At 39.8% G+C, this 15,361-nt stretch overlaps 1 protein-coding gene across 3 annotated transcripts in view; it reads right to left on the bottom strand.

Annotated features, from left to right (window-relative positions):
* The window catches only part of EEFSEC (eukaryotic elongation factor, selenocysteine-tRNA specific), a 128,766-nt gene that overhangs the window by 34,417 nt on the left and 78,988 nt on the right, over positions 1 to 15,361 (bottom strand). For 2 of the 3 annotated variants that reach the window (XM_056336806.1, XM_056336807.1), the window contains exon 6: positions 7,069 to 7,225. The exons of the other annotated variant lie outside the window; for it this stretch is intronic. In XM_056336806.1, the coding sequence (XP_056192781.1) occupies positions 7,069 to 7,225 (157 nt within the window). The remainder of the gene's footprint in view (positions 1 to 7,068; positions 7,226 to 15,361) is intronic. 3 annotated transcript variants of the gene reach the window in all.

Here is a 15,361-nt window from a genome sequence, read left to right as displayed (position 1 = left end):
AAAAACATGCTCTGCAGAGCAGTAGTAACAAAAATAATAACCTAAGCAGGAACACAAAAGCCAGCAAAGCCCAGAGTTAAAGCTGGGTTTACTTTGAGGCTAAGCTTACACTCGTGCAAGTATAAAGTGCCTTGCTATTCAGGGTAGGGAAAAGGGTTTAGTACACAGTGCTCTTTACCACCATTGAATCGTCGATCAGAGAGCAACAGGACTTCTTCCTGAAGACCACCCATAGCCGTAGCTTCGAGGGGAGTGCGATGGTCATCAGTGTACATGATGAGTAGGGAAGAGAAACTGAGATTACATCATATGGTGTAGAATCACCAACAGTCCTTCCATTGAGTTAATGACACTTTACTGCAGCTCTTCTTGCACAGAAATAAAAAGGGAAAAAGGGGTGGGTGGCGGAAGGCTCTACCTCATTCTTTTCAATTACCCGAAAGACCACTGTGTAGCCCACACTGTACCCAACAAAAGGGCTTACACAGGACCTGGACCTTTTTCTTCCACAGAAGCACTCAAACACTGCTACATCTCCTGATGCCTGCTAATTCCATAATCCTTGTCTGCTTGATCCCAGAACAGCAACCTGCTGAACCAACACTCTAACAGCAACTTGAAATTCAAAGAGTCATCTTAACCTCTCCTGGGCACAGCATCTACTCTAGCATGCAATGACCGTCTGCCTCTGAAACCAATCTTACAACCAACACATCACCCTTCAAAGCTCTGAGTTTAGAGACTTAGTCCTGCAATTCTGTCATTACAGGCAAGACCAGGATCTACTGATACTAACGTGAATGAGGCTGACAGCCAGTTAATAAGTTAACACTTCCTTGACTTCTGTTTTCATTCAGAAGTAACACACACAAATCTTGACTTCGATTCCACAAAAAGAACACTCTAAGGTCAATAAATCTGGATATTCAGCTCCAAAGGTCAATATGGGCTTACAGGATGTCACCACTTGATTCCATCAGGCCAACCTTTTTGTATAAATGCAGTACAAACTCCTGGTTCCTATGTGGTCACCAGGACTTTCACATCACTAGAGTTTAATCCGCTCAAGAGGGGATCGTACAGGGAAGTGATGCTTCCCTGGCAACAATCCTCTCCCAGCCTCTGTCCATACTACATTGGCAGCTTTCACAAAAAGGAGAGAAGGAGATTTATGCTTGAAGTGCCCCTTAAGGGTTTTAGGTTTTGTTTGTTTTAGAGGGTAGGGAAAGAGAGACTGTGAAAGAACAAGCAGAGCTAATCTCCAGCTTTTAAATAAAACACAGCTACACAGATTTCTTCGCCCTTGGGCTTTTGTTTTTCCTCTTGACTGAAATCCTGCTCAGCCTCACCTGATATTGACAGGGATGGCAACCCACCAGACCCTTGGAGCCAACAATTTTTTATTCTCTTTTATTAAAAGAGGAGCCAGGCTGGGCAAACATGGACATTAAATGTGCCTAAATTTCATTTGGCCTAAGAGAAGAAGATTATCCTATTTTAACACAACACAAGCGAGAATTCCAAATGTCAAGATCTCCCACAAAAAAAAAGTACACTGCTTAGTGACAGGACGTTTAATTATTCTCAGTGCAATGAAAAGGTTTACCCTGCCCCATTCCTGATGTCAGTAAGGACCGCCCTCCAAATTACAAAGCTGGGAGTACGACATTTATCTAATATCAACTATTTAAAGCTTGTCTCCTACAGTTGTTTAAAAAACGCTGTAACTAATATTCCACAAATACCAGCTACGCTGGTGTGTTGAGAGCTACCCGAAAGAAGTGACACCTTTTGAATAATAACAATAATAAAAAAAAATTAGAAAATAACACAATTAAGGTATTTCTGAAGAGGGAAGTTACAGAAAACAACGTGGTACACACATAATTTTACTGTTGCATTTTTCCATCTTTGCAAAACTCATTTCCCTCATACTATTTAACCTTGATTCAACATCCTTAGAGTGCTAAAAAATAAACTGATTTGAATCCTACTTTTAAACCCGTAATTTTTAACTGGAATTGAAATTATGCAGAGCAGTGCTATCCACCTACAGCTCTTAACATCAAAGCTTTCCCACTATGCCATTAACCACTGTGCAAGCCAGCGTGGGATCCCATCCAATAAAAAAAGTATATGGCAAAATATAAAACCACCAAAGACACACCATCTCCACAATACACTAAGGGAAAAACATATTCAGTATTTCCACCCTTAATTTCAGACATAAGAACAGGAGGGATTCTCAAGAATAAGGCACATCGGTTAATTCTTACCACCTTATGTCATCTTACACCAACACTGTAGGATCCCAGAGGCATTCCCTGAATTAGGGACCGTTATCTGTGCTATTCTTCAGAACAGAGGTTTTTTTTATTCAACCCCTCTACCACGACAAGCAGTGGAAACAGTGAAAACAGACTTGCTCTCATACGCAATAAACCTTTATAAATGCAAGGCAAAAAGTTACTGGCAGCAAAAGACAAGGTCAGAAATAAGTTTGCCTTCACCTGTTGCAAGAAGCTTAAAACCACCGCTATCCTGCACAGGTAAAAAGAACAGCAAAGTAAAAAGAAGCTTGTATTCTAATATTCTAACTTATATCTCTTCTTATGGAAAGCATGCCTTTTATTACATTTAAGTTTGCTCAATTCAGAAATGAGTTCAGCTGTTATGAGTGTTTAGATATGCACAGCTTTCACATTAAGAAATAAGCTAGCTTTTCATTCACACACAGCAATTTCTGCTGGACTGAGTCAGAAGAAGAAGAAAAGAATTGCAGTCAAACACACCACAGTGCCTCAGAAAGGATGAACACTTCACTAGCAACAAGACAGTAAAGCGACAGAAAGTGAACTATGCCTGAGAGATCACATATGCTCCAATTAGATTTTAAAAGTTACTACATTTTACAATAATCAAGCACAAGATAAATGCAACATGTCAAAACCAATGAAATGAGCATATCTAGAGTCAATCTTTTAAAAGATGTCATGAGACACATCAACAGAACATGATTTTGCAAACCAGGCAGAGTTTTACAAGGTCAATTCTTGGGTGAGAGACAGTTAAACAAAATCCACAATTAGCACTAAGTTATTCAAACTATTCACTGAACTTGCCTCTGAATTTCTTATCAACTGGCATGACATTCCTAGGTGCAACTCCAAAGACTATCATTGTTAGCTCTTGTCTTCTTTAGAATAAGACACTTAAACATAAGAGTTCCTGCCTCCCCAAACTTGTTCATCATTTCAAAGGTGAACAATACTTTTCACTCACTCACCTTTAACTATACAATGCAGTGTTCCCATTTACAACTAAAACAGCTGCCACACATCACCCACCTCAGCAAGAAGCACTTCATCAGTAGCTCTCTCCCTCAGACACACACACTAGCATAACTTACAAAGCAGTGTAGTTTAAATCGCCTTTCAAATCCTGTTTGTTTTTTAAGCAGCCTGTTAAACTAAGCAAAACTCTCTTGTGAGTTTAGACATTATGTCCTCCTTTTTATGTATTTGATCATACGACCAGTCTGGAAACATCATCCCGTCAATTAACATGCCTTGAAACTTTTTTCTCAGTTAAAACACAAATAGCTCCACAACCCAGGCCTACATAATAGCAGATCTGCCAGTGAAGACATTTTTTTAAAGTAGATGCTGCTGCAAACAGTCTAGAAAGTAGGCGATACTTTGTCATTGAAGCAATAAAAGCCTGCCTGACACAAAATGAGAAATGAGATGAAAAATATATTGTCGTTCTATTTCCATCACCCTGCTGCCTGCCTGTTTTACCCTGACAGGCACTAGCAAACATCCAGGCAAACTAAACATGAGTATTCTCAAAATGGATCTACATCATCTTCCTCTGCAAAGATGATCTGGCAGCGCAAGAAACCTCTGCTAAATAACATCTCTCAATAGCCAACGTACGCTTTGCTTTATTTCATGTTATTAGCTTTATTTCTACCTCCTTGGACCACCCTAAGGGATTCTTCTCCATTATGTTCTTCAAATACTTGCAGATAATCATATCTCCCACTCAGACATCATTTAGCCAAGTTTCATGCATTTCTTTTCATCTTCTTTCCCTCATAAATCAATCCCTTCAGCCTCTCCAGCATTCTTGCTGCTCTTCCCTGAATTTCTTCCAAACTGCTGACATCTTTCAGTGACTGAGTAACTTCCAATCACATGCTGTACTCTAGATGTGTTTTTTGTACTCTAAAGAAAGATAATTAAGCCTTTTCAAGAAATATTAATGCTCCAAGCCTGGAATAAATCTAAATCAGAGATATTATTTTTTTCCAGAATGGATAGTAATTATCCTCATTTCACAGAGCAGAAGAGCAGAGAAGTATCTGACTTAGTGCTGCACACAAGCAGTGCCAGAATAAGAAACAGATCCACGTTCTACCATTCCCAGTTGTGAGGTTTGCCAAGTTTCAGCCCACAGACAACGTAAGACAATGTTCCCTGGCTGTGATCTATAGGCAAACACAAGCCATTTCCAAGCGACTACGGAACAACACTTGGGGAGCCCAACACTTGCTTGCACGGTGCTGGAAGCTGCTGGCACCAGCGGGACCATGTAACACTCTGCACCGTGCCATGGTCTGCTATCACTTGAAGTGGTCAGGATACAAGCCTCTGATACATCTACCTGGTTTTTATTGCTGCATAGAGGTTTCTTTCAAAAACCAGCCCCAGCTACCATCAGGTTAACTATCCAAACAAGCTGTTCAATTCCAGAGGTTAAGGTTGGTTTTAGATACCAGAGGACAGACTGACTGCCAGGCTGGGGCAGTCCAAGGCAGCTTTCAACTTGTATGTTTCCTTCCCTTTCCTCCCACTCCCTGCTAGATTTGTGAAGGAATCGTAGGGAAATAACTTCAGAAAAATTAAAAAGAGCTCTTCACAAAAGAAATTTGTAAGAGAGACTATATGAGAGGAGGAAAGGCTGAAGAATGGGGGGAAGGGAGAAAATAGTATGATTGGTTGTATCTTTTTTTTTTTTAAAAAAAAAGCAAAACCCCACAAACAGGATGCAGACACATTAAAAAAGCAACACTGATCCAACAAAGGAATGTGAACTGCAGTTGACTTAAACAGCATCACAGCAATAGCCCTCCCCCTACACACAAATCTCTGCAACTCTCGGAGATGCAGCATTTTAGGTCCTTCCAAATTCTGAGGTTCATTCCCCTGCTAGCTACACAGTTTGACACTTATCTTGAGCTAGTTTAGCTTATTGCCTCCTCTTTCGAGACAACAAGGGTACCCGAGTTTGACCCAGTCTAAAGCAAAGCAAACTGAGTTGTATTATTCTGCCTGCCTTAGAGATATTACATTCTAGTATTCTGCTACGTATTCTTCTCATTGAAAGAACAAACTATAAAGGGCCCTCTGTTCCATGGTCTGCTGTTAAACATCAGAAGAGTGTAACCAAGATTAGAAATGAACACCTTGGTGAAAGGTATCATTTCTTCCCGCTAACTCCATATACAGAGCAAAAAGCAAATTTCTGAATCTGTGTATGATTTTCTTAATGTGACTGTTGCTTTGCAATTATAGCTCCTGCCTGCATCCACAATGGTAAAAAAAGACTCCTTATCAGGCTTTTCCCTGTCCAATGAAGAATCATTCCCTCCACCCAAAACGTAGGAATGGAAATGTAGATGCCATCCTCCTGTTGTTCTTTCACATTTTTGCCTCTGGGAGAGAAAAGCTACTAACACTACATTTTTAAGCAAGTTACCTTGATTTTCAACTTAAACTCTTCTCAGCACTAAGGTTATTTACACATCATTTCACCACTTACCTAAAAGTACCTATCTCAGTGAACACAAATTCTTTTTTATACTAGAAAATGCAAAACATACATTTATCTGGTGCGACTTCTTTCTCCATGTATGCCCTGTGTTGCTCTCAGACCTATCTGCAAAATCTAGCATTTGGTGACAAAACTGGAATTACTGCTAGGACAGAATACAGAAGGTTTTTTGTCTAGTCAGGAATTCTTATCTTGTGACAGGAAGAAGAAAGGAAATTTGCTGAGGGTCAAAATTAGTGCAGTTGCATCAAGCCTTAAGTTAAATGGAAAACAGTCCATCCTCAGCAAGAACTCAAACTTCAGTTTTCTCTGTAGATCAGTCACTATGTGATTGTTTGCTGTCATAGAACATCATGCTTTCTTCACTTGTACAACAGAAGTAATCTCACTCATCTCCCTAAAAAGGGCGGAGGATTAACTCATGACAAATGGGCTGAAGACACTACAGAAATACAAAAGTACTCCTAGTATCACTAAAATCTTATCCCAAAATCTGAGTTAAATGCAGGATCTATTATTGCCTTTTGAAAGGGCTAAGAACAACTTTCCTATCTTAAAAGGAGGAGGAAAAAAACCCAGCAGTGACACTTATAAATTCTAGCACCCATCATTCCCCATGCTCTAACCTAAGGAGGCATAAATCCTTGCTGTAATTCACTAAGGATGAAATATACAGTAATATATAGTATCATAAAACCAGGAGACACAAGCAATAAAAAACCCTCAAGATCTCAAAAAAACTCATTTATCAAGCAGTTTTTGCTTGAAGGCAAGCTAGGTAATAACATGTAGAACAGAGCCAATTTAAGGAACTTGCATCCACTATACTAAATTTAATAAGTAGCTACAGGTAAAAATGATTGCAGATTTTCTTTCCTTTATTTGTTCAGAAGGGCTCTGGTGCAAATCATATGTATATTAAGAAAAGAGAGATTTCCACAAATCTTTCTGAGCAGAGCACGATTCATACATTACTGACACTTAACAAGAAATCCTTTTGAGACCTGAGTTTATTGACACAGGAGATGTGGCTTCAGGTCATTCAGTATCACAATGTAAGCCACCATCATTTAATTAGAAGAGGTACAATCCACCAAATAACCAGTGGTCCAACTGGTTATGAGCAGATTTCAAAACTTCAGGAGACTACTGGTAACATTCAGACTGGCAGTATGGAAGGATTCTCTACAGTTGACATTGGTTCGTATTTGTTAGCTGATATGCACCTACCTGGAATTCTGATTTTAAATTTGCCACTTTGTCCAAAACCACCATCTATTATTCCATCTTCTCCTGTAGATAGTTTGACTTTTAGACCCACAAAAATCTGGATGTTGGTTTCCTTTTTAAACAACGAACGACCAATCACACTGTAATCATCCATCACCTGCAAAAGAAATAGGGCTTCATAAGTCTACAATCTAAAGTGACAAGAAAAATTGTACCTATGAGATACACAAAGTTTGGTGACCTATCACCCTGTCCTTGGAAAAGCATTTACCCCCAAATGAACAAAACTCTACATAACTCATCTAAACTGCTGAGTTTAAGACAATTTGTGTCTAAAGCCATAGAAGACTTTGTGAATTAACATACTTCTGCTTTCACCTCCTTTCTTATAAGACAGGAAGAACATAACCTGCATTAGAACATGCTGTAAAGATCAGTTAATTAAAATCTGGTTTCTGCTTTAAAGCCTTTCCATGAAAGTCACTTAAGTACCTATGCTCGCAAAGTTTAGTCCTTTACTTATCCTACAGCTAAGTACATTATCACATTCTGTCTCTTAGCCCCAGACCTGCACTCCAACAGCTACACTTCCAAAGAAATGACAGAATTGCTCAGAATTTCTAAATAGAACCTTTTAAATACTTACCTTCACATACACATTGATTTGTTAAACTAAAAGCCTTATGACCATTGTATCCAATTTTAATTTCAAGGTTTGTAACCCAGTGGGAAGAACCATCCCAAGTTGAATTCTTAATTATGCTATCAGGAACAAGAGGCAGCAAGGTTAGCAGGTAAGGCAAGATAAACAACCCTCCCTTAGGCATTACAAAGTATAAGGTGCAGTCAAGCGAGCCTAATCCTGTAGGTGTGAATATCCTCATATACCTAACACCTGGAGTTACTCTACTTTGCAGCCACAGCAAGAACATTTATTTATCAGAAGAAATAAGGGATATTACTTAAATTTTTTAAAGGGTGGGGGTGTGTGTGCCAAAAGTTGTGGCTGCTCTTGGTATCTTAGAAGCAATTTTTAAGTAAACCTAAGGGTTTCAAAGACCAAAGTGACTTAGAGTGGTAAAGACTTACAACCAATTTTGAATATGCCCCTTTATTCAGTTTAAATGATAACTCAAAGTATTTCTGTTCTATTAAGCTATCCTCCTTCCCTGAAGCCTCCTCCATAAACACTATTGCATACACAGACTCAAATCCCCAGCATTTTGTTTGGTATGTTGTTACACACGCATGCCTCTATTTTAATGCCAATCTCAGTATGGCAGTAAACCCAGCACCACAAATTTAAATTTTGTTTTATTTTGAATGGGGTTTACTTGCTCAGCTATAAACTGCCTTGAAAGTGCTGTGCGGTATTAGAGAGCACCGGCAGCATCTCACCCTTCTACAGCCCTTCTTCCTTCTTTCACAGGGAGATGACAACAGCACAGGCAGCTCCACTCCCGGCTGGGTGCAGAGTCGAGGCTGTAGGCAGAAGTATTCTGATGTCCCAACAACATTTGCTGCCTGAACATCAGGCATCTTTTCCCAAAAGGTCAGAGTTCTGGGGTTTTTTTTGGTGTGTCTGTCCTCTCCCACCCCCTCACCAAGCCCTGCCTCAAAATAGCTTGTGAACTACTAACGGTGGTATCACTGCTTGGTAACCTCTAGCTTGAATTTCAAACTGAATAATGTCTTTTACTAGAGCCACTGATAATGGGTGGTGGTAGAGAGGGGAAGATAAGCTTTCAGGCACACTTGCCGTTCCTCAGGTCTGAAATAGAAGACCAGCAGAAAAAGAATCTGTTCATTCTCAAAACCTTCTTCATTTTTACAGTTGCATTAGCTGGTGAAATGAAAATATTACTTCTTCCTATAAATCTTTTATTCCTAAAACAAGAATGTCAAAACCAAACACCCCTCTCCTCCACCGCTGGCTACATGCTTCTTACTCCTGTGTTTGAAATACAGATGGTATCTTAGACTCCAGTGAGGATCTTCCATATATCTGTTATTTTTGTAGTTATCCCCCCAAAATAGCACAGGAAGACAACTTTAAAGACAACACAAACATATTTTATTTTTCCAAGAGCACTTCAAAGTTATCTTTAACTTAATTAAAAATGGAATTACAGGGTGAGTAATCATACTAGGCTAGCAGGGTTCAGTTTAGAGCCTCCCCAGAAGACTGTCAGAAAAAACACAGAATGATTTTTATGAACAAGTGTTACAAGCACGTACCTTCAAGTAAACCGGTAACAACAACCTACAAATGGATGATTCTAAGAGCAACAAAAACTATTAGTATTTAGGTATGCCATACTCAATACCTTTTGATTTTAAAATCCCTCATCTTTTCTAAGTAAATGTGCTTTTTAGGGTCTTGCTCTTCTACACAACTTAGGAAAGTAACAGAGGGCTCCAGCTGCACTCTTCCTTTCACTCTAAAGGACAACTTGTTATAAGAATCCCTCCTATAGTTGATCAGTGTGTTCTGTCCCTATCACCATTATTCCTTGGGCGTCTCTATAGGCCATTAGAAAAACAACTGCTTTAACGGTGCTGAGATAATAAGTGATCAATGACTTCCCTGAATGGCTGTTATGAATAAAACTTTTATGAACCAAAGTCTCAGTATCATACACTAAATACTATACATCCCATCCTGTGTCCTCCATCCCCCCCAGTTAGCCTATCATCAATTCAACCCTGAAGACGACCAAGTAACAAGCGAATGCCTGATGTAACAAGAACTAAGAGAACTGATCAGTCTTTGCAGTAAAATAAAAGGGTGAAGGAGAGAAAATTGCTACGAAGGAAACCTCATTTTCTCAACTTTAAAACCATGTTAGAAAAATAAAAGAAAAATTAAATTTTTGGTTTAGTCTTGCTTTGTAAAAAGGCATAGAAATGCATGTTGTTCTCTCCAACTGAAACTCAACACTTCCAATTACTTTACCAGCAATTTACCTCCAATCGCTGGATTTTGAGTTAATCCCCTTTGAGTTCTCAGAACATCTACAATGGCAATCACTTTGCCTATTAGCTGAAAAGTCTTTTGGGAGATCTTTCTGCTTTTCTCTCAAGCGCTTTTTTTTTTTGTTATAAAATATTATTAACTTAAAAAGCCAAATGCCGCAAAGACAGTAAGGGATACGCAGTCTGCTCTGAAGCAGCAGCAAGGGGCCTAGCAATGAGGGCAGACTAATTTTATTAACTTCAGGGAAACTTCAAAAAGCTTTAGGGCTTTAATGCCAGACAGAGACGACCCCAAAAGTCAGTTTAAGTGCTGCATAAACAAAGGATTAGGGCAAGAAAAAGCTGAAGGCTCCTTGCATTTCTTGTTTATATTGTCATATGACCTAGTAGGAGTGGGAGAGGGCTGCCTCTCTGACTTTAATCCCCCATGGTGTACAGTGGCGTTTCAGTTCACTGACCTACATTACGATAATATTTTTTTAAATTTATGGGCAGAGGTGCAGCATCAAACTCACTTAAGGACTTTAAAAAAAAAAGGGCGGGGAGGGAAAAATACCCAGAAGAGAAAAATTTTCTGGCTGGTATAGTCTCCCCCTCTCACTTGGGTTAGATCAGCAGCTTAGAAAGGGATTTCAAGTTCAAAGGGAATGTCTCTGTTACTCTTGTTTTACGGCTTAGACCAGAGGACACAATAGCACTGAGTTTATGAAATATCCCTTCCCACTTGGCTTTTGTGTTTGCAGGAAAAAAGCAAACAGCACTTTATAACCATAGGTGAAGTATGTGCATCTCCAGCATGTAACACTTCTGCTAATACCAAGAAATTCACAGAACAAACTAACGACCTCGCACCACCTATCTAAGCAGTACTTACACTACCGTATATTGTTTGCAAAACCAGTTTGTGTTACATGTGTTGGCATTCACTGTAAACCATAGTATAATTCCAAGGAAAAATATCTCTGTGATTTCCCATTGAGCAGGGGTACCAAGCTATACTGTCCAGCCTGTTAAGCCACCCTCATTTTTAAGATAACTCAGAAATTACTGTCATCTGAACACCCTCTCAATCAATCAATCACACACATTTCGAGAGCAAGTAACTCTGTGTTTTAATATATCTGTAGGAAAAAAAATAAGGAGGGGGATAGCCTAGCAGAACAGAAACATACAGGAGCAAACAAAGTGGTGCCAGAATGAGACGGGAAATAAAAGTTTTGAGACAGAGAAAGTAAGAGCTCTGACTATTAAACACTGGAAAGAGACACTGAAAGAATAACTTATCCAGATTTAATCTAAAATTATACTGTTTTAAATAGAAATAAAACATTTTTTTTTAAAGCATAAAACCAGGTCTGAGCATTACTCTCCGCAAACTGATAAATGGCCCACTGAAACCAGAGCAGAAAACAGGAGATTAAAAAGAACAAAAAGAACCTGTAATCAACACTGAAAATACAAAGTATTTTCATTACTTTTTTGTACTTTAGAAAAAGTACACTGGAGACATCTTCATCATGACCAGTGACAGCTCATTTACTTCTAGAAAACAGTTTCAAGCACCTTCCATTTCTGTGTCAGAAATGTGAATATTCTGGAGGCTGCAAATTCCTGTTCTTTTTTAAAGCTTTAATGGCTTCATGCATTGAGAAAAGGACAGTACATGAGAGCACAAAAAGGGTGAAGGAGAAAGTAAGCGAGGGGATTTCACTGACAATTGGGTTTGCAGCTTTTTTGATTCTCCAGACTGTTCTAGCTTATAGTTGTTACTGACGGCAAGGTGAACAACTTGGTACGAAGGAAGAATGATTTGGTCAGCCACACCATTTCCTCGATAGCTTACATCAGCATAAAAGCATTAAAGGTTTTTCTTTCTGTAATTCCCTCCAGCACTAGAAGCTTTTGGTTGTGTGCTGGGCTCTAAAGACCTTCTTTCTCACCATCCTCCAAGTGATCAAACTAAACTTCTGCCTCGGAACATCCATCCAGAAGGAAGGAACAGAGATGAGAAATCCATCTCCTTCAGTACTCCATGTCTCGTTATTGCTGTTTTAAATAGAGCAAGAAGCCACCAGACATCTCTGTGTATCCGCTAACTTTAGTTTTCAGATGTTTGCCCCAACTCTCCCCAACCTGTTTCTTGTATCCAAGAAGCTTCTTCCTTTCTCTGCCCTTCCTTTCTCAGTAAGGGGACAACTGGATTTAAGAATATCAAACAAGTAGCCATGAACGCCCTTCTCTTTGTTGAGCATTCTGCCTTCACTATAGACTGGTTAAAACCAGAACAGTAGTGGAAAAGGAAGAGTCGGACAATAAGAACTGCATAACCAGACCAGTTTAGATTTTAAAAGCTCTATACATACCAATTAGCATTCTCCAGGCACACACAGAGTACAAACAGGGCACTAACTTCATTATGCACCTTTATAGTGCAATCTTCTTTCATCTCTATTTAAAGTTCGGAAGGGCTGAACCCCCCAAAAAAACCACAGGCACTGAATTCCTGACACAGCCTAGTTAAGAACACATTCGTCCCACCAAGTGAGAACAAAATGGTTGATATCATGATTTTATTCATCTTTACACTAATTATGCTGTGTTCTCTTTATTCAGAAAATGCAACAGTGGGAAAAGAGGCGGCTACAGACTGTTACTACACACTAGACTGCTCAGGACCTCCATCTCCAGACCAGCCAGGGCTGGCTGATAATGCTATAATGATTACAAACCCTGTAATGCTTACTATCCAAGCACAAACCAAGAAAGAGGCTGTTCTGCAGAGTAAAAGATCTGTAGGTGCAGAAGTCATGACCTGGCATTGCAAGAAGGATGCAGAGAAGATTGCCAAGCTGGAGAAGGTTCCTCCCAGGCTGCAGTCCTGAGCAGCCAGAAGGACTCTGGTGGTATCTCCATCCCTTAAGAGCACTTAGGCACTGTCTCCAACTATTTTAAAGTATTTTAACTGTGGCTATCTCAGGTTGTGAGATTTTAAACATCCAAAAGGAGACACCAGCGAGACCTGGCTAGTTTCATTTGAAACAGTGCGTAGATCTGGCAGGTAGCAGTATAGTGACAATAAGTTAATTAGTTTCTAGAGGAAACTGCCCACAAATTGCTTGGGGAGGGCAGAGAGGAACACAGAACAGCGGCTTACAAAATCCTCACTGGAAATTAGGCAGGCAACAAGGACAGGCCTGCAAAGGGCTACCTGAAGCTACTAATGCCAGGGGAGTGGAGAGCTAACTCTGGACATTGACTCGCATCCCCTTCTAAAGACGCCACTTGGACACACAAACACCCCAGGTCTGTCCATCCCCTAATGATCTCCAACTCCAGTGTGTGGATCCTCTGCCCAAAGCCCAAGAGCCCACCACCTCTCGTGGATAAGTTTCCTTCAGCCATTTGGTTAACAAGGTTTGTGGCAGCAAGCAGTACAACTCTGTGCTACGCTGCTGAATATTGTAACTCAAACCCTAGCAAAGGTGTACAGTAGAGGGATAGTTACAGTTCAATAATACGCAGGTTTAGTTTTACTTTACCTTTTTACTTTAAAAATGCCTAGGAAATTACATTTATATATAACGTAAGTTATTCAAGTTGCAGAATTGGGCACTTAAGAAGTTAAGAAATGCCAGATGTCCATACAACATTATTCCTGTCCCTCTTTGATATGCCCCATGATATAGCTTTTACATGACCACATCCAAAAAAATTTCACAGGAGCCCTGTCTTATTAAGTGCACAGGGTAGAGGCACAGGGGAACAGAATTAATGTTGCATAGGCAACTGTAAATCTGGTATTTCCTAACTTTCAAGTGCTTGATTTTGCAACCTAAGTAACATTCTTAATTTATTTTTGTATCCAATAAATAAAATGGTGTATTGGTTGCCTTGCTGACAAACCGATTCCCCCACAGGTGACTCTTACACAACCTCAGAAAAATCAAGACCAGCTGTCCATACACTTGCATGACCCAAAAGCATGTCTGCATTTTAAATTTAATAATGTAAATAATAACCATAGGTGTTACACAAACCTTGCAAAATTCTACTACTCAGTCACATGAAGCAAGCCATTCTTTTGTTGGTGAGTGAGCAAAATACCAGTCTTTTCATATGAGTAAGCAAGCAGATTCTGTGACTTAGCTGGTACACTTTTATGACAAATTTATTCTAGCGTGCTAATCCATATGTTGTGTCAGTCAGTAAACATCACCATTCTTCTCTCAGCACTGTTGAGCAGAAATGGCATTTATGCCTAATGAGCATATAGCCCTCCCTTCCCTGTCCCCCACTAAGCTTCTCAAACCCTTTTACTAAAAAACTAAACAAGACCCAATAAATAAATGCATCTTTTATATTCCTATTTTACAGTGCATTTTAACTAGTGAATGAGCTGTGCACTTTTATTCACCTGATTGCCTTCATCTCCGTATTATTACTGTATTTAGCATACCATCAGCAGCCAAGCAGAACCAAACAAACTCATGTTCAGACTTCAAAGCAGGAAAAATATTAATTGTGGCGTCTGCATGTTTACAGTAGATGGAGTGACATCCACCACTTCTCCCAGCTAGAGTCACAGAAGGTTCTGCAGACAGCCCAGGTCACTGCCTGTGCCTGCAGGCAGCACTCTATCAGTTTGCACTATACAGTTTGGCCTTGTTACTCACTTTGTGCCCATATTAGTCTGCACACCGTATCAGTCACCCAGAAAGCATCATTGCCTGGCTGACACTGTGTCTTACTTGCTACCCTGCTGGCACTACAGTGCCACTATAAGAAAACAGCAGATGAAATGTTAGTTAGCCCTAGTAAGCCAATGAAATATCCTTTATCTAGAAATAAGTTAGATGGAAGAATCTAACTAGCTCTGAGCAGGTAAAATTTACTCCTCTTTATTCCCAGCAGTACTGCAACCATGCAACAAAGCAAAATTCAAGGAATGGTACTTCTGTGGCAAATATGTTAAATACAGTGCACAGCCACAACTCTCTGAAACAAATTCCGGTATTACTGGTAAGATATCTGGAAAGGAAAAATGTGCCAGTGTTGCTCACACACGATCCACTATTCAGGAATCTTTCCAGACAGGAATACCCTGGCACTCCTGTACTAACTTCCCACCTCCCCTAGGAAAGACAACCTCCCCAGAAGTCTGGTCTCATCCTCTAAGTAAACCACATGGATGGATGTTCCTATTCACTCATGGTTGAGTTCATTTTTCCTTCTTCATACCCTCCTCCTTCAGTCTGGTTAAGCGTGTGGCTGAGCTACCGTAAACTTGGCGTGTACTCTGTAAACGAAACGTTGGTGT

The sequence above is a fragment of the Falco biarmicus genome, chromosome 4, assembly GCF_023638135.1.
Source record: "Falco biarmicus isolate bFalBia1 chromosome 4, bFalBia1.pri, whole genome shotgun sequence".
Lineage (NCBI taxonomy): Eukaryota > Metazoa > Chordata > Aves > Falconiformes > Falconidae > Falco > Falco biarmicus.
The sequence above is the reverse complement of the archived record's forward strand: the minus strand, read 5'-3'. Positions and strand labels throughout refer to the sequence as shown.